Source organism: Cervus elaphus, chromosome 5 (assembly GCF_910594005.1).
Source record: "Cervus elaphus chromosome 5, mCerEla1.1, whole genome shotgun sequence".
Classification (NCBI taxonomy): domain Eukaryota; kingdom Metazoa; phylum Chordata; class Mammalia; order Artiodactyla; family Cervidae; genus Cervus; species Cervus elaphus.
The window spans coordinates 111,988,722-112,014,506 of NC_057819.1; the positions used below are offsets into that span (position 1 = coordinate 111,988,722).

Sequence of the window (25,785 nt, forward strand, 5' to 3'; positions counted from 1 at the left end):
CATGATGCTTTTTATCAAAGAAATTTATTTGCATGTAAATAAACACATTTTTGTAATGTTTTGGGAAAAAAATCCCACAGATTTTTGTCTACTTTCAAAAAAATGAAAAACCCCAAAGTATTTACAGAACGGCCATATGCACAGAAAATCAAATTTGAAAGTTTTTTTTAGAAAAGACCCTCCCCAACTGCTCCTGATGTACATTTTTAAAACGCAAAATTTAAAGCTCAGTTTCTACAACTGAGCATGTTTCCCAACCTAGCTTCTGAGATGTTAGGTACTGCCTACCCCTCAAAAAAACTTAAGGGTAGAAATAAAGAGGGAGGGAGACTTAGGGATAAAACATTAAAAAAATGAGACTGCCAAGGGATTGTGAATGACTTTCCTATACTGGAATCTGCTTTAAGTGACTCGACTGGATACTATGACTCACTGGCTCCCTGGAAGGTTTCTTTTCAGAATTCATGATAGTGCTGCCCTGTATTTTCAGACCTAGGCCTTAAGGAAAATCCTTCCAAGAGCCACCAACCTCAAGCCTAGTTTTGGCAATTATATCCTGCTTCATTTCACGCCTCCCCCATACTTATTTTAAAAGAAACTGATTTTTTGAATCTGGAATCTCCATGTACATCAGAGCAGGTTTTGACCAAGAACCCCTAACATGAAGCCAAAAGACAGAAGAGGAATCAGGTCAAACTAAGAATACATAAGACACCAGCAGCAGAAGATAGGTAGAAGTTGACTTCATGTCCTTGTCGTCTTTTGAAACAGAAGAATGAGTACACCTAGACAGGAGGGAGGTGTCCCAGGCTTGGTTTATTCTGCCTCTTCTCCTCCACCCTGTGGAGAAATGCAGTGCTCCCTGGTTCTCAGGCAGGGTGAAGCAGTTTAGCCCCGGCTCCCTGTTAAGCAAGTTCAGATGCTGGGTCAGTGTGTGGGGTGTGCCCATCGACAATTCAGGGGCTTATCCTTCATCCAGATCCTAACTCGGAATTCTTTGATCTGGGATGAAGACAGAAAGAGAGAAAAAGCTTCCCAGTTTACTCATTTTGGTATTTGTTGGCTCTACTTGGGGGAGCTGAGCCCCTGATATTATGCAGTACATTCCCCATACTTTCCCCACTCAAACTTAAAAACCATTTTAACTTTTTTTTTTTTTTCCTGCAGAAACCAATGGGATAGGATTCAAAACTAGGTGAGAAACTTGTGAGAAATCCAACCTGGTTGTATGTCTGAGAGGCTGCTACTGTATCAGCATCACAAGATAAAGCACTCTGGTATCACCTTGCCCATGTCCTCCTTAGTGTCACCCAAGACATTTGACTCTGATACGGTAACCGATAACTTTTCTTGCTCCACTTTGCAATGTTTCGTTTCCTACTTCTTATTACCGTGGGACACAAAAGTGGCAGAGTTGTTGAGAGCTGATGACCAGAAAAGGGAGAACACTAAAGGAAATCAGAGACAGTCAGGAAAGAAAGCCAAAGCTGATTTTCCAACTCTATGCTAACTCCAACCTGCAGAAAGAGCTGAATATAGAAATCTTCTTCAGCATCTGATGAAGTCACTCCATTTATCACACACACACACACACACACACACAAATGAATCACCTGGCTTTTTTTTTTTTAATCCAGAAGAGTTGTGCTGGGGATCGTGCCCCATCCTGCTGATACAGATCCTGAATGGAATCATCAGGAATGGCACAGTGCAGGTGTCAAAATCAAAGTAAGGCCGCAGAATTTTGAGAGGACCCTCCAAATACTGAGAACTTGTGTTGCACTCAAATGGTCTCCTGGATTTCTATATGTATGAGAAGGGCTTCTTATTGATGTCCCCCAGAATCCAGACTCAGACCTGTTCTTCCAAAAAGGTCCAATTGTGTTGCTACATAGTAGCAAGGGTTTATCTTCATGCCCACCTAGCATTCCAGGCCCCCATTACTTCAAGTGAGCTTGAAAACTGTTTTAAGTGAACTATGGCTGCAAATTTTTTTACTGTTTTATCTAAGGGAGCATACAGTGGAGTGATTAAAGTCTGGACTCCTTATCCTTGTGATGAAGGGAAACAAGGAGCCCAGTTCTCAGGAATGGCATCAGTTCTCCTACAAACAAAATGCTGGGATGTGGACTTTTGGCACATTGTAGAAATAGGAGAACTATGAATTCTGTAATGGTTTTCATGCCACTGGGTCAGGGAGGCTATCCCACTTTTAAATTTTACTGCATCTGAAAACATGTTTACATCCCAAAAAGCCAGCCAAGCTTTCTTTAAAGGAAAAAGAAACTATAAATCAATACCTCCATAGAAAGATAACTCCTAATATTCCTATGATGTCTGAACCCTATGAAAAACCTCCTACAACAAAAACACCATTTTGGTTTTCTACTTGACTCCAAAGGTGGGCTCTGACTGATCTGCTTCAGCTTGATACTACATTACCAGCATAAGCCACAAGCTCCCTACCACCAAATAAGCCTCCTTCTTGCCTCCCATCATTATGAACCCTGAACCTCATAGAATTAGAAAAAACACTGTATAAAAGCAAACAGATAAAGGGTTAAAATATTACAAATAAATAGCTAAAATCATCTTCCCTCCCCAATCACTCCTCTAAGAAACAGACACCAAACATTACTTAAGTGTCCAAAATGACCCAAGTCCTTCATTTGCCCCTGCCTCAAATGGACAACTACCCAAAGGTGAACAACCTTCATGCAAATGCATCAAGGAATGTATTGCTTTTTCATTTTCTGCCCAGCCCTTCAAATACATGCACTAAAATGAGTTTAAAACATGGCCTAAAAATGGAAAAAGGGAGAAAAAATATATATGAATATTTCCCACAAAACTGTTTCCCACCCTTCCCGCTCCCTAAGCCCTTCCCACCCCCTCCCTTTCATAAGCAAATATTTTAAAACTTTTTTTTTCCTGGCAAAGGAACAACTGATTTGCAGTAACCAGAATCAAACCCTATGGTCTCTTTAGTAGGGTCTGGCTATGCCTTTCAAAATTCATCCCACTTGGTGTCAAAGCCATGCCGTTTGAGATTCTTAAACACAAAATCAGACCTGTCTGACTCACTCCTTATGGTGATTTGCCTATACACTTAGTTCTTCTCTGGCCATATTTTTGCTTTAAAAAGTAAGGTTCCTAGTTGCCAATCAGGGCCACATCCATAAGATCGTCATCTTCCTCCCCAATCATAAAGTCAGGGCTGAGCCTTGAGGGCCTATCTGTAGATAAGATTGTGTTACTTGTCATAGACAAGGACTGGTCTGAAGAGATGGGTGATTTAGACCAACTCTCTGGCTTGATGCTATGAGATTTTTTCTTGTCTCGGTCTTTGTCCCGGTCCCTATCTTTGTCTTTTACTTTCTTCTTTTCTTTTTTGTGCTTCTTATGCTTCTCTGTGCTGTATTCTGGAAGAGGTCGGATGCCATCATCTGAGCTAGGACTGTTCTGATAAGATTTCTCTGCTATGGAGGAGCCTGACTCACTTTCACTGTCCAGATTCTGGGGGGTATATGCTGGTGACTTACTATGGCTGGGAGAGCCACGCTCATGCTTTGGAGTGGAACCACTGATGAGTGGAGAGCCATAGTTTTTGGAAGAGGCCATCTGAGGCCTGAGCCCTTCTCCACCACTTTCCCCAGGTTTCTGCAAAGTCACTTTGGCTTTAATGCTGGGGGATCCTCCATCATGCTTGCTGATGATAATTTTTGCCACGCCTGTGCTCCCCACATTTTTAGACTCTGAGGTCTTCTTAGATGAATCCACTGAGCCCCCCGAGGTGGAAACCTTTGATTTGTCTTTATCACTTTTCTCACGCTTGCCCTGGAACTCTCCTCCAGACATGTTATGTTTGGAGGACACAGGATGGCTAGAATTTGTGCTCACCCCCATTTGGCCGTCCATTGGGTCTTCACCCCCAGGGCCACTGGTGACAACCCCATGCTTCAGTTTATCTATGACAGCTGTTAAAGACGGCTTCTTATTTCTGCTGGGAGATTTCCCTTTGGAACTCCCATGCTGGTTCTGAGAGGAGGACATGGAAGAGCCACTTGAGGAGAAGGAAGAGGAAGATGCTGTACAAGAGTTAGATGATGGGGGAGTTTTCTGAGACAACGAGCCTGAGGATCCTAACCCTGAAGATGACTTCATGCCGGTGCTTGAACTAGTTCCAGACATGTGAGAACCACCAGAACCTGAACTGATAGGGGACTTGGCTTTAGAGGATGGGGGAGTCCCAGGAACAGGCTTCATTGGAGAGGCAAGCTTATCAGAGCCTCCAGGTGGCCTTGAATGGGAAGGGGATATGTTTGGTTTACTTAAAGAAGGATTCATAAGTGATGATGGCTTCCCTTGAGGTTTCATCTTGGTGCTGCTGGAGCCACTGCTCAGTCCATGCTTGGTAATAGGAGAGGAGCCTGGCTTTCCCCCAGACTGGGATGAATTTTTGGATTGGCTAGATCCAGAAGACCCTTGGCTAGAATATATACTGCTACTTAACTTAGAACTTGATGAACCTTCTGATTTACTACTTTTCATCTTGCCTGAGTTGGAAGCAGAAGATGAGGAAGAATGGCTATGGTGGCTTTTACTTCCTGAGGAAGACACAGAACCACTGCTGGTATACTGACTGTGAGAAGAGGGCTTGCCCACCATCACAGTTCCCTTAGGAATCTGAATAGTAATTTTGGGAATGGGTGGTGTGGCAACACCTGGGGGAGTCTGAGATCTTCCTGAACTGCCTGGAGATTTGGATCCACCTGTACTAGTAGGTGGGGTGAAAGGTCGGTTAGAAGAACTGTGAGATGGAGACTTTCCCTCAGTGTCTGCCTTCTTCCGCTTTGGAGGCTTATCTTTGCTTTTGCCATCATTAGAAGGGGTTCGACTGCGCTTCCCTGGTTTGCTGTCTAATCCTGTCCCTGACAGACTACTATTACTGGCACCATTGCCTTCCTTGACTCTCTTTTGAGTCTTTTCTTTCCCCAAGTCCCCAGTAGTCAATAAAGGACTCTGGCTACCACTGTGATGCTCCATAAGATCTGTAGGACCCAAAGCCTTACCAGCCACTGCTATAATACTGAAATCAACCGTGTCAGCTTGGCTATTGCCTTTAAACTTAGTCTCCCCATTATCACCTCCAAGCATTGGCACCCCCAAAGTATTTAGTGCCTGAGATGCAAATCCTTTGAAATCATCATTATCTCCACTTTGGCTGCTTTCATCAAAATACTCTTCTCCAAAACCACTTTGGCTCTGGCTGTTCAACAAATCAGGATTGAAATCTACGCCATCAGGAAAAAAATGATTGGTAGGTGAGTCACTACTGGGGCTGCCAGCAGCATCTGCAATAAGGTCAGCTGGATCAGTGTATGGATTTTCATTATTATTGGCTTGAAAGACATCAGGGTCAAAGAGGGCACTCTGAGAATGCCCAGAGCTTGAAGAATCTCGAACAGGGGTGCCAATGGGTGGACAATCGTCACTAGTGCTGGGAAGCTTAGAAGCTTCTTCTGCAATGTCTGAGAGGATATCAGTTACATCTGGGCCAATGCTGTCTGAACTGGATAGTCGGACCATCCTTTGAATACTGGGTTGGGGGTGAGGTACTGGTTGTGGGTAAGTTGTTGGGGGAGTACTACACTGGCTTGGAGCTGGAGTGATGTGTGGCGTATCCAGCGTGTCAGCTGTCATGTTGACATCAAAGATAGGGTTTTGTGAGTCAACATCCATTGAAAATAGCTCCCTCTGAAAGTCATCTTCAGTCTGGTGCTTTGGTTTGTCAGGTGGTAATCTTGATGACTTCTTCTTCTTTGTCTTGTTGCTTCCCGAACACATTTCCATCCGGGGTGAGCCGGAAGAGGAGTTCTGCCTTTCTAAAGGGCTGCTTCCATAAAGGGTTGAGAAATCCTGGGCAGGATTATCTTTAAGAAGGTTCATGAGCATCGGGTGGTTCTTGGTGTTGCCGGCCATCGAAGAGACAGGTGGCGGCGTGTGATGAGGAGGGGTCGGACTCGAGCCAATGGTAGACCCCCCGTTCCCTGTGATTTGCAACAAACTGGTAAGAATTGGGTTCTGAGATACCTTGCTGAAGTCCTCCCCATGGCCCACCGACTCATGCCGATCTTTGATGCTCATGCTCATATTAAACAAGGTGGTAATGGGACCCCCCGGAAAGGTGTTGGTTGGTGTAGTGGTACCACTCATTGGGTTGTTGCCTGTGGTCATGCCATACCCTGGGCTGCTAGCCGGGGGCAGGTTCTTTTTCACCATGTCTTCAACTGTCTCTGCAATGAGGGACAGTGCTGGAGTGTCGGCCTGAATGGTTTCAGCTTTCCTCCGAATAGCCCTCATCGTCACAGGAATCGACATACACCTGTAAAATAAGATGGAAAAAAACAAAATGAACAATGCACTAGGTGCTACTTAAAACAATTTTTCATTTGAGATAAAGGCTTTAATTTTGCCTTAAATAAAGGTTTGCAATAAACAGTTTTCCAGTAAGGCAAATAACTTGTAAGGCAGGAGCAGTTCTTTAAAATGCCAGAGCTTTGGGTATACCCATTCTAAAAAGAATCTGGAGGAAGACTTCCCTGATGGTCCAGTGGCTAAGACTCCATACTCCCAATGCAGGGTGCCTAGTTTTGATCCCTGGTAAGGAACTAGATCCCACATGCCGCAACAAAAGATCCACGTGCCACAACTAAGAGCTGGCACAGCCAAATAAATATTTTATATGAATGAATAAATAAATAAATAAATATAACCTGGAAGGAATTCCCTGGTGGTCTAGTGGTTAGGACTCCCAAGCTTTCACTGCTGAGGGCCCAGGTTCAATCCTTGGATGGGGAACTGATATCCTGCAAGCCACACAGGGCAACCAAAAAAAAAAAATCTGGACCAGGAGGCAATCATCAACCTCCTTTGACATGCCACCACAAACGAACCAATCATAAGCAAAAGTCCAAATAACTAGATACCATACTGAACTAAAATAAAACTGGTAATAATGACCTCAGTAAGAAAATGCCCTCCTTTGGGGACTTCACATATGATTAATGGTGTAACAATATATACAATTTATCTTAATTGATGAACCACTAGAAAAATCTCTTCACCCATCAAATTCTATACTTTAATAGCTTAAATCACCCCAAAGCTATACTATGAAAAGTACTACCACTGGCAGGAAATCCTTTTTATTTTAAAGCAAAGCACTTTTTATGTTACAGATAAATTCATGTTTATAAACATGTTTGAAAACATTTTGCTCTAGACTATGTCAACAACCTTTCTGAAAGACCAGACAGTAAGATATTGACTTTTGAAGATCACATGGTTTCTGTCCAACTACTCTGCCATCTTAGCTCAAAAGCTACCATAGACAATATGTAAAGGAACAGGCATGTGTTCATGTACAGGCATGTCTTATTATGTTTCAATAAAATTTATTTTTATTTACTAAACAGACCACTTGCACCTGCTCTAAAAAATCTTGAAATTACATATTAATGCTTCCGGGAAGCTGAATGGCTAAAGTATCTTCCCACATACTGCTGTTTGACATGTTACATGTGTTTTTTACAAAAATGACACAGAAGAAAAGTGAAAAAAAGATCTACATCTTTTTTCAACCCTCTCCCTCATAAAAGAGCCCTAACACTGGGTCTGAAGTTACCTACTTTACTTCCTATTACTCTTATGAGATTTATAAAATCAAAAACTCATATTGCTTCTAGATCCAAAAGCAGAGAACTGTGAATTCAAAGCAGTGACTAAATGCCTTCCTCCTAAATTTCTAATTCATTTATTACTGAAAACAGCATTCTTTACACATCTCTTAATGGTACTCTGATGAAAAAGGGCCAATGCTACCTTTGAACAACTTTGGCAATGAAGTCATCTGTGCAGATGAGTGCATCTGACAGCCCCTTGTAGAGTTTACAGCTCACATGTGTTGAGTCCTGCACATCCATTACCACTGAAAAACAAAACATATAGGAGGTGTTCAGGATGGATTTGGCTTCAGTTTCTGACTTTGCAAAAAGAGATAAAAGGACCAAACTGCTATCCTGAGAAAGGTGCTAGCCACCCACATAACTCACCACACACCAGGGAGTCATTCACAGGGTGCTGAAAAGACACGCTGAAACGGGACTCTGAGAGGGGACACACTTCAAATTGGAGAAGCCCTGGAGAATCTAAAAGGCAAAGAAAAGGATCATAAAATAATCAACCAGATAAAAGACTTGAGATATGTACATAGTAATTATTAATTATTTTCTCTCCCTCATTGGAAACTAAATCCCACACATTTTTTAAAAAACATGAAACCCACTGGCACTCACAGGTGATTGAAGAAATCAGATTCCAAAGAATCCACCAGTTTATGTTATAAATACTCTAAAACAAAGTAACTAAACTTCATTTTTTTAAAATGAAGATATTTAATCCCTAAATTGATAAAGTCCTTGGCAGATATAAACATCCTGCCTTGAAAATCAATTCTGAAAATAAATGTGGCCAAGAGGAGTTTCTCATTCTATTTGATAAGCAGACATCAGAATCACTGTCATACACCCTGCCTTCTACTAGCATACAGCTGTTAGCTATACATTCCATAGTCTGGTAAACATGGATGTAGGGAATACAATCTAAAATGATATATTTATGCCAAATACACTTACATATAACTATCATCATTGGTTTCTAAGCCAAACATGCCAAAAGCCCAGAGACAAGAATTATATACTTTCTTGGGAAAAAGTATGCATCTCTGTAGGACTAACTTCATAACTATCTCACGAAAACTCATTTTTAAATGCTCTAAAGCTATGTGGATAATCTCCTAGGATTAAGATACATGAAACAGAAGGGTCATAAGGATACTTGCACATGTTCTGTGTCGTTACTTCAACTTTCTAAAATTTCTCATTTCTGGAACAATTCTTATTCCCATAAAATATATGTCCTGATTTACCTTCTGGGTTTCTTCTTGCCTACCATTTGGCACAGTTCTATCACTGAAATGTTTACAACTAATGTAAAAAATTAACTATGATTAACTAGAGCAGCCAAAATTCATATCAAGATTTCTAAGAGCAAACTGTGTGAAAAACATCAGCATTCCAGAATCCTGGGAGAGAAAGAAAAGGGCACAGGTCTCATCTCTTTTTAAGCTATATGATTAAATTCTCCAGAGAAGGTGGAGAAAATATACTCAGGAATAAAACATGAAAAGCACTGCCTAACAACCTAAAATTTAGGTGTCAAGAACTCTCTTCCTACAAAATCTCAAATTATACCTTATCTATCTGCTGCAAGATTCAGGCCCCTAGGTACCCAATTACACCACTGCATGAAGAAAAAAAGTAAGTCCACCTCAAAAAAACTCCGTGGTTTCCATATGCCAGTATACAGATTGCTTCCATCAAAATTATCCACAGAACTTAAACTAGATTCCCAACTCCTCCCACAGAGATTCTAATTAAGTTCATTTGGTATGGAAACCAAATATTTGTAGTTTTAGAAGCTCCACAGGTGATATGATGAGCCACCAAATTAGAGAACTACTAGAGTAATCAGTACCATTTACCAGTAAATACAGCAAAAGAAAGGCAGTACCTTCCTTCAGAATAGTTCTTTTGACACAGCTTCCAATTAGGGTGTTATAGGCCACTTGGTGTCTGATCAGATTCAGGATAAGAGGAACCCGGCCAGGGTGCTGAAAGGTGATTTTGCTAACAAGGGTTCCCTGTAGACTTCTACCATCTGGAAGAGGAGCATCCTTGTTGAGGAAATAGCAGTGCTGTTGACCTGGAAGAGCCTGGCAAAAAGAACAAGGGAATGAATGCTATTTACTCAGCCACTGTACTCCAACCACAAACTATCCTGAAAACAAACAAACACCCTACTCCTCAAAAATCAGCAATTTCTTGCTGGACAATAAAGCTCCACAGTGAATTACTGGTCAGCTGACATTAAACGCCAATTACTCACTTGGCTGAAAAGACCCCTTTTTTGTAAATGTTCTGCCAGTGGTTTACTAACCTAGCTAACATAAAAATTACCTCAGAAATCTGTATAAAAGGGGTCCCTGAACAGTAAGTGCAAAATTTTTATTTTTAATAACACCCTATACAGTTATAATGGAGCCAGAATTGAGGAACTGTTAGACTACTGTCAAACATTCAAATAAATTCAAGTTCAGATGTGGTTTAAAAACCATCCTTAATTCACTCATCCCAGTACCTTCTTCTCTATAAGTATTCTGTAGATCAGAAGTTCACAGCACTTGAAAGGATTAAACAGCAAGAATTCTTAATACCTACTTATAAGTGTATAAAGTTTAGAATACCATTAAGAGACTTTCATTTGAAATTTCAACAATTCAACGTACATTGTTTCCTGACTTGGAAGTTATGTTCTTTTTCAGTACATTTCAAAGATATCTGTAATTTCCTGCCTGACTGAGAAAATAGGACATGATCCGGTAAGCCAAAAGAATGTCTTCTGATCTCAGGTATCCTATAAAAGGAAGATTCTGATCTTGGGTCCAAGCATAATCTGCAACAATCCATAAGGCCTTACTTACAGCATAAAATCGCATGTTGTGATTCAAAGGTAAGGGGTCAGGATCCTTTGACAGTTCAAATTGAGTGATCAGTTCATAGAGGGGTACATAAGTTGGCTGAGTTTCAAACAATGGAATTCCTGGAACAGCAAAGATCAATATAATCACAGTAAGATGAAAATGCTGACAGCTCAGTTTTCCCTTCATTTACCCATTTATTCAAAAAGTACTTACTAATAAGCATTGACTAGTTCAAAACACCATGATATCTATACCTATCACTAGTTTTTTGAGGTCAAGACTGAAAGAGGGCTAAGATAATGTGAATTTGAAGTTTGCTTTCACTTTTATAACAATTATTAGCTTCTGATGCTTCTTAAAACTCACCTGTGCAGTTCTGAATTTTCTGAACAAATGCTCTAGATACTGGAAGTGGCTGGGGAAATTTCAAGAAGAAACAAGCAGGAAGATCAACACTGTTGGCACTGGTAACTGAGGAGAAGGAGGGAGTCCTTCAAAAAAAAAAAAACGTGGAGGATTGGGATTCTGAATTGATGTAAAAATGAAAAATCTCAACACTCAGACACGTTTGTATCCTATAAACACATACAAAGGCTATCAAACTTCACTCTTTGAACTTCCTTCCCCCAATTCCAAAATATCCTATTTGTTAACCCTAAAGTATCTTATTGAACATCTATCCTGAAATATATTCTCTAGTTATTAATATTACTCCAACATAGCTCCAGATCAACATAAAGTCCCATAAGAAAATCCCATAGGGCAATCACTAAACCACTAAGCCAGTGGAAGTAGCACAGTTCTCTTCTTTCTCTTTCATGATAAAACTGTGTTCTATGAGCAGACTTCAAAGAGGAGCATGCAAATACTGAAAAGAGAAATCAAATGGATAAAACAAAAAAGCCCACCTCTAGAAAGTCAAGTGTGGGAAGAGCCAAGTCAAAGTAATACTTGTTTCTTACTGGACTTAAAGTTGAAAAAAAAGGACTTTGCTACCCTAGAATTATATTTCACTTACCATTTGTTGTCAACTGGATGTGATCCCATAATTAATGGTGCAATTGGGAGTTTATACATAGCAGACGTTCCTTCAATTGTCACTGATGCATTCATGCCCAAAGATCGAGGAACTGGGAAAAAGAAAAAAAAATGGTATTCTCCAGAATAACACAAATTATAAGGATCTTAACATTTAAAAAAAAAAGCTAGCTTCTGTGTAATTTGTCAGCCCTAATTATCAGATTCTATACCTATACACTTTGCCAACAAAGGTCCATCTAGTCAAGGCCATGGTTTTTCCAGTGGTCATGTACGGATGTGAGAGTTGGACTGTGAAGAAAGCTGAGTGCCGAGAAATTGATGTTTTTGAACTGTGGTGTTAGAGAAGACTCTTGAGAATCCCTTGGACTGCAAGGAGATGCAACCAGTCCATCCTAAAGGAGATCAGTCCTGGGCGTTCACTGGAAGGACTGATGTTGAAGCTGAAACTCCAATACTTTGGCCACTTCATGCGAAGAGTTGACTCAATGGAAAGACCCTGATGCTGGGAGGGATTGGGGGCAGGAGGAGAAGGGGATGACAGAGGATGAGATGGCTAGATGGCATCACCGACTCGATGGACATGAGTTTGAGTAAGCTCCGGGAGTTGGTGATGGACAGGGAGGCCTGGCGTGCTGCGATTCATGGGGTCGCAAAGAGTCAGACACGACTGAGCGACTGAACTGAAACCTATATAACTTAGAAATGCTAGAAGTACCTTTCTAACAAACTGATAATTCTGTTAGTAAATAATACAAAATATAGGAAACAATGCAGTCTAAGGAAAAAAAATTTTAAAGATCGATTACCAATATTAACTTATTTTCTCCAACTTCAGAATGCATTTAAATAGAATTATGATCATAGACAGCCAATGATTGAAGTTAAAAGGGGAGCAAAATGAGGTATTAGGCCTTTTTTCATTAGGTTTTAGTCTATTAAAGTGCAAATACAGGAATTTCCTGGCAGTCCGTGGTTAGAACCCTGTGCCTTCACTCCCAAGGGCATGGGGTTCCATCTCTGGTCAAAGAACTAAGATCCAGCAAGCCATGTGGCGCACCCAAAAAAAGTGCAAATACAAAGTAAGATCCATTATTTTAGTTCTTTAGTAAGTTGGTTAACTTCTTTACCTTTAAAGTGATGATTAAAGTGAATTATTTCAAGTCAGATTGTTTACATTTTCCCACTCACTCACTCATTCAAAAGGACCAACTATGCTTTTATTATTACGTATGTATATCCTATGGACGAGGAGCCTGGCAGGCTACAGTCCATGGGGTCGCAAAAGAGTCGAGCATGACTGAGCAGCTAGACGACAACAGATGTACATGTACAGTATTTATATATGCATGAATGTGTGTGTATGTATCAGAAGCAAACTCTGGCAGAAATGGAAAACTTTGGTAGGGATGGCAAATTTACTTGGGAGTAGCAAACCAGAAAGCACAGACAGGCCTGGGCATTCAAATTTTTTAAAATATTTTTTAAACACTGAGCAAAACCTTTAGTTACTTTATAGTGAAAGTCTTACCATTAGTCTCATGCAAAATGATAGGGGATGTTGTCTTATCATCCAGCAGGTCAGAAGGAGAGGCATAATACTTCAAGTTCATTAAATGACCTATGAAAAATAACACTTATCACTACTTTATCAGGTAACTTACAACAAAGAAAAATATTCCCTTCCTATAAACCTATATACCAGAAAATAGTTTACAGTATGAAAACTCATGATCCAAAGCAGCTTGTGAAATATGACAGAAGCATAAGTATTATTTCTAGCAGCAACAATTTACTTCACAATTAAAAAACAAGAAAACTAGGGGAGGGCAAGTATTGACACCTTAGAAACCATTAAAAAATACACAAATGAGAGAGGGGTAAATTTGGAGTCTGGGATTGGCAGATATAAACTATAATATAACAGTGTCCTACTGTACAGCACAGGGAACTATGTTCAGTATCTTGTAATAAACTATAATGAAAAAGAATAGGAAAAGGAATAAAACTATGTATAACTGAATCAGTTTACCATATACCAGAAACTAACACAACATTGAAAATCAACTACATTTCAATTAAACAAAAAGAAAACCATCACAAATGACTAGTGATTTTCACCTTCTGCTTATAAAACCAAGATGAAATTTTAAGTAGTAATCTTTCAACTAAAAATTAGGTTTTTTTCTAAACAAGCAAAATAGCATCACATACCCCCGCTTCTTGGAGTGAGATAGCCAACACTTCCATGAAGAATCTTATCCAAGGGACCAGCATTGGTTGCTTTCCTGCAACACAAATGATCTATGTTTATTTACATTTAAGCCCTGAAGATATTAGTATACAATGTGATAATGAGTTCAGCTCTTACACATCTTTTAATTCTATCCTAATAACTCTATCTTGGGCATTTAACAGTCATATTTCACCCTCAAGGTGAAGGGATTATTTCTAAGAATACACCAGTGTGTAATATGGTGAACAAAAATTACAACTATACTATTATTTATCAGAAGGGAGGCCAGGTTTCACAAGTCTTCTCATAAAACCTATGGAATACCAACCAACAACTTACAGATAGTGATATTCAGAAAATGGAACGCAATCATTTGGGAAGTGAAAGGATATGGACCAGATGTACAGTACAGGTAAAATACAGATGCATAGTAACATATATCTATAATACATATTTTTTAATAACAGAAACCTAGTAACCCATAGACAAAAAAACTTTAAGAACAAGGTCAAAGAGAACTGACACTTTAGCCAGTCTTACCAATACATAACTGCCATTTTAGATAGATCCTGTTCTAAGGATTGGAGAGCCAAGTACATTTTAGTCTTCAGTTTGCTAGAAAGTAAACAGAACAAGAATTAGTTAACAAATATACACAAATATTGAAAGCCTAGAGAGCAAGTCTACCTTGGAGGCAACTTAGATATCTATTTTAAAAAACAAAACATTAAAAAAAAATCATTAGTGATTTACCAAAGCTAATTTTTATCTCTACTTAAAAGACCAAGCAAGTAAGCACAATCCCAGGTAGGTTAAAAATAAAAATGACAACCAGTTCCATGACAATTTCTTTCGACCTAGAAATCAATATGTTGAAGATACCTCAAGGCTTATAATCTACCTTCTAGCACTATCATCAATAATGCAGATACTGTTTATTTAAAATACCTTTAAGACATTAAGTTAGAAACTGAGTTATAGACTGTCGGTATGAACAGAAATCACAAATGAGCTAGGGCAGAAGACTTGGCAAATTTCTAAGTATAAAATAATTTATAGATTTATACTAATTTTTCAAACAAAAGCAAAAAATACTTACTTGTCCCCTGGAAGGTTATAAAGATTAACAAGACCCTTAAGGTGCTTAGAAAATTCATCAAAATTTTTTTCCCTGTAAGATGTTCAGGGAAGAGAGAGGGAAGAGAATAAAACATACAATTACTACTCAATCTTATCAGCAAAGTCCCAAAACTCAAGCCTATATAAAACTAATCTTAATAATTTGCTTTAATTGCCCCCCCCAGAATTTTCTAGAATCAATCAAAAGTTGCAAAAGAAAATACAATGTTTTCCTTTCTCTGCCCCATTTTTCTGGAGAAGGTGCTAATAAACAGTATAAAAGATAGTCAAAAAGACCTGTTAACTCATATACTAATTTGTTCTTAAGTAATGAGACTTAGTTTAAATAAATCACGTCTCCTCTTAATTTGTAACTGAGATGACTGGATGTCATCTTTTAGATCTTTTAGAGAGAAAAAGGAAATAAATAAGATAGGACACTTTCATGTATACAGTAAGAGCAGAGAAAGGAAATGAACAGTGGGAGAGAGATGGGAGACCTAAGCAAAGGCAGAATAGGTAGTGTGGAGGCAAACAATGTATTTTAAAATGTTCCCATGACAAGATTTACCCCAGGAAAGAGAACCTACTACCAGGAATCCTGGCATCCTAAAACCTAACATTCAGAGACGGATTCTTAGTCAAATAAGCTTTTATGGGCAGGAATCCAACACAACTCAACAATTCTAAGTCTCTATATCCTTTTTCAAACTTAAAAAAAGTGTCTGTTGAAAACTGTACTGCTCTGACATGTCAGATTCTTGATCAGGCATTTATTGAACATGGCCCAAAGTGCCATGAAGACACTAAAAAGAAACAAGAGCAACAGCAAAATATATTCCTTACCTTAAAATCATCATCTATATAGAGTGATTAAAAATGCCTGGTAAAGACTAATATTCTTTCTAAGGTTCCCACTTCCAAACATGCTTACAAATTAACTTTAGAACACCATCAGTTCATAAACTGGTACAGTCTCCTATTCTACACTAGAACCAGAAATATTGGTTTCCTGATTCTGACTATTCTGATAATACATCTTTGCTAGACTTATTGAGTAAATGAAATTATGAAAGGTTATTTTTTTATGTTGCATTGCAATTTTTCAAAGCTCATTCAAATCTGGTGTATTTGGCTGTAAGGACATTAAAGGGATCACTGGAAGGCTGAGTGTAAAACTTATTTCTCAATGTTAAACCCTTAAGACTCCTCTGTGTGCTATCTGATAACTTCACTATATTTAAAACATAAAATTGATTTAACAACTTTCTCACATTCCCAGAGAGTTAATTCTGGGTTTAAATTTAAGCATGGAAATCTCCACTCAATTAAAGGAGAAAAGATAAGCCAGTGACAAAAAACATCAATTACTAAAAGAGACCGTCTTCAAGCCTAGTACTTTGGGACCCATAAACCTTAAATATAAAACAATTTTTCTCAAAGTGAAAAAAAGTTCTTTCCATAGTACAGACTCAATTTTCTCAAGCTTTCTCTAATAATTATGTTCTGTTTATTTTTATTCCACAGAGAATTCCTAAGGTTAACTCAATAGTTCTCAACCAGGAATGATTTTGTCCTCCAGAGTACGTCTGACAATATCTGGAGATATTTTTGATTATCACAGATCAGGAAGTTATCATAGATCCTAACTAGCTGGGAGGAAACCGGGGATGGTGTTTAACATCCAAGAATGAACTGGGCAACCCCCTAGAGCAAAGAATCTCCCAACCCAAACTGGCAATACTGTCAAGACTGGGAAACCCTAGGATAGATGGAATCGAGTATTTTAAAAAAAAAAAAAAAAAAGCTAAGTCAATTCTGAAAGTGAGCAAGTGCAGACTCTGAAAAACCCAAGAAAATAAAGTTATTCCTTAGAAAAGTAACTTCTGACCATTCTCAAAATGTTAACTATAAAGAACAGCACTGTCTGCCAAAAAAGGGAATGTAAACGTCAGCTGCTCACCTTAGCTGCTGTACAAGCTCTGGACAGCTCTGAAATTAAAGAAATTATGTTAAAACTCTAAACTACTTTAAGATGCTTGAAGACATCAAAAGTTTTTTTTTCTTATTAATAACACATGCTTTATAACAAAAACATTAAAACTATAGAAGGTCCTTATATTAAGATATCAAAAACATCTTCTTCCTACTTGGTAAACCATGGGGTTGGGTCACGAAATTAAAAATCAAATATATGAAATAGTTTATAAAGGAGTCAACTTTCAGTTGCTTGTTTAAAACATTAGGACCTCTCTTTAAAGCCATCCTTGGAATTCATATCCAACTGTCTGGTTATACACCTTTTTACATTCCTCTCTATTACAGGGTTTTTCAGAGACATTAGCTATATACAAGATTATCTGTCCTTCTTGATTATAAGTTCTTTGAGGATAGGAATTTAAATTATTTGTATCCCCAGCACCTATTGTTCAACTGCGGCTCATGTTTTGTTGATATGAATTGGAAAAGGTTCCTCTGGTGTTTCTTCTTGTCAAAGCCTTTGGATGATGTCAGAGATGGACCCAGATTATTCTAAATTCCACTCTACAGCTACTGATGTTGTAGCCCATCACATCATCTCTACAGTGGCTCGTGAAAAAACCTAAACCCAAGCTATTTCAAACCCCAACAATTTCTTTAAAAATTAATGTCCCTAAGTAAACCCCACAGATTCCAGTGAAATATCAACACATACCACAGGATTCTCCCCATGGTGAGCCACTTTTACATCACAAAGCTGTCCTGCAGGATCTAACTGCACTTCCACATAGAACATATCTGACGTGATGTAACATTCAGTGCCACTGGCACTGAGATGAGAGCCCAGTCTAGCAGGAACAAATCAAAACAGAAATTAATAGAAGACACATAAATAAAGCCACCCAAAGTCAACACTAAGTTAAATATTTCTGCCTACAGATATACTACTTACCCATTCTGTCTTGCTATAGACTCCAAACGGTCAGTCATTGCTGGTAAAGATGTTACTACACAAGGGTGAAAAAAAGGAAATCACAAAGCATGCTCCAAATAACTTAAACAGTATTCTTCAAAAACAGAAACATCCTGAGGAGTATATCTATCCTTCCAAAGCCATAAACACATTCAATAGTCCAAATACTTGTAATCTGCACAAAGCTCATCTATAGTTCAAATGCTTATAATTTGCACAAAGCTCATTGATAAGGCTTAGCTGCAGCCTAAGCAATAAGGGTCAAAAAAAAAAAAAAGATCTATTTGAAAAAAATTGAACCTTTCTCCTTTCTATTACTCATTTGGACAAGTTATCTTTAAAGAAGACATACTTAGGGACTTTCTGGTCATCTAGTGGTTAAGACTCCACACTTCCACTGAAGTGGGTATGGATTAAATCCCGGCTTATTTGTGATAATCAGTGTAAAACCTGTTTGTTTTTACTTTCATTTTCCTTCAAAAATAGACAGAAGTAGTAATTATAAGCTTGAATAATCAAGCTCATGACTTAAATTTCATGTTTGCTTTCCTGAAAACATTTTTTTCTTTCCTCTTTTCATGTTCTTATGAAAACATTCTTTTTTTTTTTTTTGAAAACATTCTTAATAAATACTGTAAAACAAAAAGTCCATCTTCTTATTGAGTTAACTAGGAGAGAATATGTGAAGGAAAAAAATTTTCCCCTCCTATATGCTATCTTGGTTACCCTTCATCAATTATTTTTTGAGTTTCTACCAGCCTTCAAAATAGAATAAAAAATAAATGTTTCAATTGGAGAAGGAAATGGCAACCCACTCCAGTATTCCTGCCTGGAGAATCCCAGGGACAGAGGAGCCAGTGGGCTGCCGTCTATGGGGTCGCACAGAGTCGGACACGACTGAAGCGACTTAGCAGCAGCAGCCGCAGCATACTGTATGGCCATACCACCCTGATCTCATCTGAAGGTGCTTATACTAATCCACATGGAGAAATTGATTCTGTTGTCCTTTGGAGGGCAGATAACTATTTTTATATGACCTTTTTGACAATATTCTGTTAAATGATGTATACATGTCAAATCTTGAAATTTTAAAATTGAAAATTCACAGAATTGAGGTTTTTTAATTCTTTTGTATTTATGTGCAGAATTTGTTTTTATCATCTGAGATTATGTTCCAACTCTAAACCACCTCCTGCTGAATTTATCACTTATTTGGTTGATCTTCCTTTCTTTTTTTAATGCTCTAATGTACATGAAAATTGTGATTTGTTATTTTAAGTTTGGGAACTAAACTGAGGATATTTAAGCCAGACAAAAATATGACAGGACTTCTAATGATGAAAGAAAGAGAGGATAACAAAGATTATAATTCAAAAGCACATTTGTCCTGCTGAAACTCTTTGAGGTATAGGCTGTTTTTATTTTTCTGTAATGGTATAGTTAATATTTTAAGTAACAAATACTGTAAATTTTGGCTACTCTTCCTCCAAATAGTTGTCAACATAGTAAATTATAGAATTAACTTTTTTCTCTATCATTATAATTTTAACCATTCTTTTTATTAATATCCCTGGAATCAATATGTTTTACATTTAAAACTGCAGAAATATGAATTATCATGTCAAATTCCATAGGACTCAGAATATTTTTCAGTTTTTTTATGGAGTTTAATTTTATAGGTCTCTAAATGAATTACTTTAGAAAGCTTGGTTTTATTCTCAATGAGTAGAATGGTTACTTGTATTGTGTGCACACCTATTTATGACCAAAATAAACTAAGATTGATTTAGAAAAATAAAAAAATAAAAAAAAATAAATAAATGTTTCAAAAGTTCAGGGCAAAGTTTATGTCAACTTCATAATGAAATCAAGAGTGATACCCACCTATCTCAATTCACATTTCTAGTATAAGTATAAAAGTCTTTCCTAAACTGGAGGGTTTTTAAGAAGTTAGCATATTTCAACAATGTTTACAAACCTTTGAGAGCTTTCTGCAATGTCTCCAAACAGCTGACCAAATGTTGGTGCCCTCCAGAACTCATTACAACCCTCTTCTCCTGTATTAAAATAGGAAAACATTTGAGGTAAAAATTAACCGAGCCAATAGTTTTTGGTAAACACATATATTATTCTAGAAATAATATTTCAGCATAGTCTACAGATTATGAAGTAGTCTATATACTCTATATTTCTTATATATTCTAGTTAACCTATAAATTTTTAATTGTTATTTTGTCCATCTATCCAAAAGAGGAAAGGTTAATCTACTGAATACATGGATACACCATATCCACATCCATGAAAGGAGAAAAAGGTATTTCCACATCTAGGACTTCCCTGGTGGTCCAGTGGTTAAGACTTTATGCTTCCAAAGCAGGGGATGTGGGTTCAATCTCTGGCTGTGGGACTGAGATCCCAGATGACACAGCGCAATCAAAAAAAAAAGTCTACAACAAAGGTATTTCCAGATCTAAAATAATTTTCAGGGAAAAATTAGAAGAATCAAAATGGGGAGGCAGGAGTGGGGATCGGGATGGGGAACACATGTAAATCCATGGCTGATTCATGTCAATGTATGGCAAAAACCACTACAATATTGTAAAGTAATTAGCCTCCAACTAATAAAAATAAATGAAAAAAAAAAGAAGAATTAAAATGTAATAAATGAAATCAGCCTCCTGCAGAAGTAACTACATCCTAAGACTCAGGATGGGGTGGCTCAAATTTGACAATTCCCAAACCTAATAAGGTGATATGCATGTAATCTAAGAAATACAACCAAACCTTAGTCAAACTACTGGGCCAGCTAAAAAGTTCATTTGGATTTTTCCATAAGATGTTACGGAAAAACCGGAATGAAATTTTTGGCCCACCAAATAGACTCACTCTAGGAAACAAGAGACATAGTCCAAAAATCCAAAGAGCAGAAATTTAGCATAATTTTTCTAAACCTATCCAAGGAAGCAGTTTCTCTCAGTACAACATTCTAGTCCCCAGAAGTATGAGCAGTTTTAGGATACAAGGATAGGTTTTGAGGCTTTTCCATGCCCTAAATCCATCTCTCTTGGCTCTAATTCCATGCTCCCAAACATCTGCTTAATTAATAATCTGGATTCCTTTATACCTTAAATAGACAAGGACTGTGTCCATTGCTCTAGACAATGGATACCAGTATTTTGGTAGCTGGAAAGACAAACCCTCATTACTAAACTGGCATTCTGACTTTCATGTTAATCTACTGAGATTTTGTTAGTATGTCAGTTTTAAAAGGGCTTCCCCAGTGGATCAGCAGTAAAGAATCTGCCAGCAGTGCAGGAGCTGCAGGACACATGGGTTCAATCCCTGAGTTTAGAAGATCCCTCGGAGGAGGGCATGGCAACCCACTCCAGTATTCTTGCCTGGAGAATCCCATGGACAGAGAAGCTTGGCACGCTATAGTCCATAGGGTTGTAAAGCGTTGGACATGACTGAAGAGACTTAGCATGCACACACACAGTTGTTGAAAATTCTTAAAAATCTTTTATATACCAATAAAAGTAGGTTTCTGAATCTGCAAAAGTGACAAGTAGACAAAGGAAGCTATGGTGACCAAACCAAGAACTGGTAACCCAAGAGAGGGTCTTAGTAGCCACCTGGAGTCCTCTAGCTCATGCTGTTTCTCTAATGACAATATCATTTATAGGCAGTATCTCAAACTAGAATATGGCTGCCTTCTAGTATAAAAATGACAACCTCTGAATACCCAGACTGGAAAAATTGTCATTAAGACTTAAAAAAAAACTACAAATCTTTTTTTTTTTTTCCAAATCTTTTTTATGTATACAATCCTGAGCCAGAAGATACCTGTAGAACTTAGTTACAGAAATCTCTAGGCAACACATTTTGGTGTCCATTATCTCATTTGATCTTTACAGCAAAACTGTGTGAAAAAGCAAACTAGTGTTGCTCATCTTACTCAAATTGGTGTCTCTACCTTCTAGATGAGGAAATTGAGGGTGGGAAAAAACAAGTAATTTGTCCAAGGTTACAGAGGTAGTAGTGGAGTCAAGATTAAAATAAAGGTTTTTTTGACAGCAAATTCAGTTCTCTGACTAGTGCTGTGCTATACACTCATCCCACTTCCTGTATTCCACTTAACTAAGGGCTCCTCATACTGGTGAATGCCTCAGGAAGGAGAAAGTACTGTAGAGAAAGTCACAGAGTAAACAAGTGACGTTAATTAAAAATGATTGTAAAAAAAAAAAAAAAAAAAAAAAATGATTGTAAACTCTACTACCAGTATAGATACAATGAAAGTATTAACACATTAGAATCAAGGAGCTTGATAGGAAGTAAAAAGTAAATGTTTCTCTATATCAGGCTATCACGTGTATCTTTTTTTTTTTGGCAGCGCTGTGGGACTTGTGGGATCTTAGTCCCTCAACCAGGGGCTGAACCCAGGGTTACAGTAATGAAAGCTGGGAATCCTAAACATTAGGCCACTAGGAAACTCATTATGTTTTATAAGTGTATTTCTTACAACTTTTGCCTAAAATATCCCAGCCTACTATAACTCATAATTAACACAATTCTATTAACATATCTTCTTCTTAGGTAGACTCTTAAAAGTTGAAAGCCATCATGTACGTATGATGTTACAAGAAATAAAACTAAAGACACACCATAATAACTAGCTAGAAAAAGTCTACACAGGTAACTTAGCTTATCAAATAATTTTCTAAGCACAACACTTTATCTACTTCACCATAATCCTCACCATGACTTGACGCACAAGCTTAATGGTTTCACTCCAAGGTCTATTTTGGTTAAATTTTGCATGGAGCCGTTCCAAGAGAGAACTCATCTTACTCAGCTTTTCCGACTCTAAGATATAAATCAGAAAACATCATTAGCAACTCTTCTTTCAAGACCTTCCACAGTTTTTCTTGCAAACAAAACTCCCAAACTTCATCCTGGAACGAACTCATTTAAAATCTTTTCCAATATAATTTACTTCAAAATACACAAAGAATTCATTTCTAATAACAAGTAGACAGAAATTACGGGTCTAATCTAACAAACACTATAGAAGGGGACTGCTTTCTCTTCAGACTTAATGAGAAGCAAAGAAAGAACCATCTCCAGTCCTGAGGATCAGGACTACCATTTAGTGACAAAATAATTTCATGATATGCATGAAATCCCTTTCATGACATATGCAGAGCATACATTTGAACATGGCCTTACTATGGCTGGGCTTCTCTGGTGGCTCAGAGGTTAAAGCGCCTGCCTGCAATGCAGGAGACCCGGGTTCGATCCCTGGGTCGAGAAGACCCCCCTGGAGAAGGGAATGGCAACCCACTCCAGTAGTCTTGCCTGGAGAATCCCATGGACAGAGGAGCCTGGTAGGCTACATACAGTCCACGGGGTCGCAAAGAGTCAGACAAGACTGAGCGACTTCAATTTCACTTTCACTTTCTTTACTATGGTTAGCTGGTTTTCAATGTGAAAACACACACTTTCTTAATTTTTTCACATAATTTTAAGAGATCAATTTGTAAGTATTATCAAGAAAACAAGCTTCACTTGCCATTCAGATATTTCCTGTTCGAATTCAAACTATATGAACAAGGAAGATGTCAAGTGACTAAAGGATGAGTTTCAGGCAAAGGTAAGAGAAAGAAAAGAATGGATCCCAGATAGTGTTTGAAGGAACCTCCTACAACCTCCAACACTCCTGTAATTCTTTTAACTGCTTAACATGAGCAAGGACTGTGCTGGAGACCAGCAGGGCAAAAATACAATATGCCTGAGATGACATCTGTGAGGGGGTGTGGATAAGTTAATGTGAAAATAACCATCACACAAAGCAAAATGAGATATGCTCTTAAAAACAGACACACACTACTATCAAAATTCAAAGGAGGAAAAGTGTGTAATTAGTTTAGGTATGTTACAGAAAAGATGTCTTGAAAGATGAATAGAATGTCAGCAATCAAAGTTGTAGTGACATCTTCAAATTGAGATTCAACTCCTCCCTCCAATGCCTTCATCTTCTGGAAAACTGTTTTTGGGGCTGTTTCATCCAGTTTATAATTCTGGAGAAATGTTTGGCAATTCCCAAATTTAAGACATTCACTCAGGCACTACTTATATCTCGGAGATACAGCAGTGAGCAAACTAGACAAAATTCCTGCCTTAGTAAGATTCCACTTGTCATTCCTCTGCACCCTTTTTTCTTCTTCTCCTTCAAACACACCTCCCTTCTCTCCCTTGAGAAGGCCGATGATAAATAAATATCTTTACAAAAATGCTTCAATGAAACGTTTTTTTAAGCAACTATTATGTGCCGGGAGAAGGAAACGGCAAGCCACTCCAGTGTTCTTGCCTGGAGAATTCCCTAGGCGAAGGAGCCTGGTGGGCTGCAGTCCGTGGGGTCACAGAGTCTGACACGACTGAGTGACTAACAGAACAACACAACATAATGTGCCCAGGACTATACAATGATGAGTAAGGCAAGATCCTGCTCTACAAAGCTCAGAGTACATTGGAGAAGACAAGAAAATAATCGTGTATCAATAGAACTATGTCCAAAATGCTAAGAAAGCATTTAAGCTGAAATGTGGAACTTTAGAGAATATAAAGTTACACAGAAAAGTGTTTTTCAGCAGTTCTTAGTTCAGATATTGAAAATCTGAAATTAAAAGCATTTTAAAAATATACAATACCACAAGATATGAACACTGTGACATTTTTGAAAACTACTGGCTTTTAATACCATAAGGACCTAATCATTTCATTCACGCCAAAACATCTTACAGTACTTTGATATATAGCGTTGTATTATTGCTTTATGTCATCATTCAGACTTCTCTTTTGGAAGGAGCAAGTTTTACATTCACTTGCCTGGTCTCCCATCTCTTTAGGCTAAAAAATGCCCCGAGGCCCAAATGTTGCCCCTTGCCACATAGGAAACCTTCACAGAAGTTGGGAGCCCCCATCTCCCCAAAGTCGAAGCTCTCCATCACCAAGGAAGGCAGTCAGAATCTGAAACTCAGACATATCCCGCCTCCTAGATCCTGAGCCCTCGGGAGAGTGGCCCCCGCGGAGGCATTGGCTCCCCCAGCTGTGTCCCGCCCCCTGCTTTCCCCCTCAGTCACTCACCCTCGGTTTCCCCCTGAGCCTTCATCCTGACGGCGGGGAGGGCCTAAGTCCTACACAAGAGGATATGCCCTTCCCCACCAGTAATGGAGGAACCAAGTTGGTTCGGGCTCCCGGGACGCAGGGCACCTGCAGTCCCACTCTTCAGGGAAGACTCAGTCTGAAGTCCCCGGCGGCAAGAAGAGAAGGGTGCTCGCGGCCGCCGCCATCTTCCCCAACGGAACTTCCAAAAGATCGCGAGATTAACCGTGATCCTGCGAGAGAGAGAGAGAGAGAGAGAGAGAGAGAGAGAGAGAGCGAGCGAGCGAGCGAGCGAGCGAGCGAGCGAGCGAGAGGAAAGGGGCTGGGCACCAAATATCGCGAAAAATAATTTATACGTTGCTTCTCGCGAGATTATCCCCACCCTGTCTGCTCTCTGGTTTGTCTCCGACTTCCCGGAGCTAGGCGTGGAGCTTGTGTAGCCGTAGTGTTCAACACCTCTGCGGAAGTTGGTACTTTCGGTTTGGCTTTTAAGCAGTTTGCAAAGTAAAACCCCAGCTGTCTTTACTGAAATACTAGCTTTTCGAAGAATATTGCTGTTAGGAATATTTTATTAAAACATTCCCTTTATTGAGATACTAGACGGTAGGTCTTTGTAACACGACGTCCCAAGGTAGCCCAGTACACTTAATTTCCATTACCTAATTTCCTTTTTAA

The 25,785-nt window shown here is 38.6% G+C and overlaps 1 protein-coding gene across 2 annotated transcripts; it reads right to left on the reverse strand.

Moving 5' to 3' along the window:
* Positions 1-5: 5 nt before the first annotated feature.
* On the reverse strand, positions 6-25,327 carry MED1 (mediator complex subunit 1). 2 transcript variants are annotated; one of them, XM_043904399.1, is made up of 17 exons: positions 25,093-25,327; positions 22,706-22,812; positions 19,928-20,006; positions 17,929-17,983; positions 17,692-17,824; positions 16,960-16,988; positions 14,977-15,048; positions 14,418-14,492; positions 13,856-13,929; positions 13,173-13,262; positions 11,622-11,733; positions 10,970-11,094; positions 10,604-10,722; positions 9,634-9,835; positions 8,115-8,210; positions 7,885-7,990; positions 6-6,385 (listed from the first exon to the last, which is right to left on the reverse strand). In XM_043904399.1, the coding sequence occupies exons 1-17, from the start codon at positions 25,115-25,117 to the stop codon at positions 3,154-3,156; spliced, it is 4,731 nt and encodes a 1,576-aa protein (XP_043760334.1). In that variant the 5' UTR covers positions 25,118-25,327; the 3' UTR covers positions 6-3,153. The 2 variants fall into 2 exon arrangements, with proteins under 2 accessions (XP_043760334.1, XP_043760335.1); XM_043904400.1 differs by lacking the exons at positions 17,692-17,824; positions 22,706-22,812; positions 25,093-25,327 and having other exon boundaries at positions 19,928-20,007.
* Positions 25,328-25,785: the final 458 nt, after the last annotated feature.

Excerpts from the sequence above, each read along its gene's own strand:
- MED1 (XM_043904399.1), bottom strand. The coding sequence starts at position 25,117 with ATGAAGGCTCAGGGGGAAACCGAGG. Across the intron at positions 11,095-11,621 it reads CATCCAGTTGACAACAAATG|GACTCCCTCCTTCTCCTCAG; the intron begins GTAAGTGAAATA and ends TTTTTTTTGAAG. Across the intron at positions 7,991-8,114 it reads GAATGACTCCCTGGTGTGTG|TGGTAATGGATGTGCAGGAC; the intron begins GTGAGTTATGTG and ends TTTGTTTTTCAG.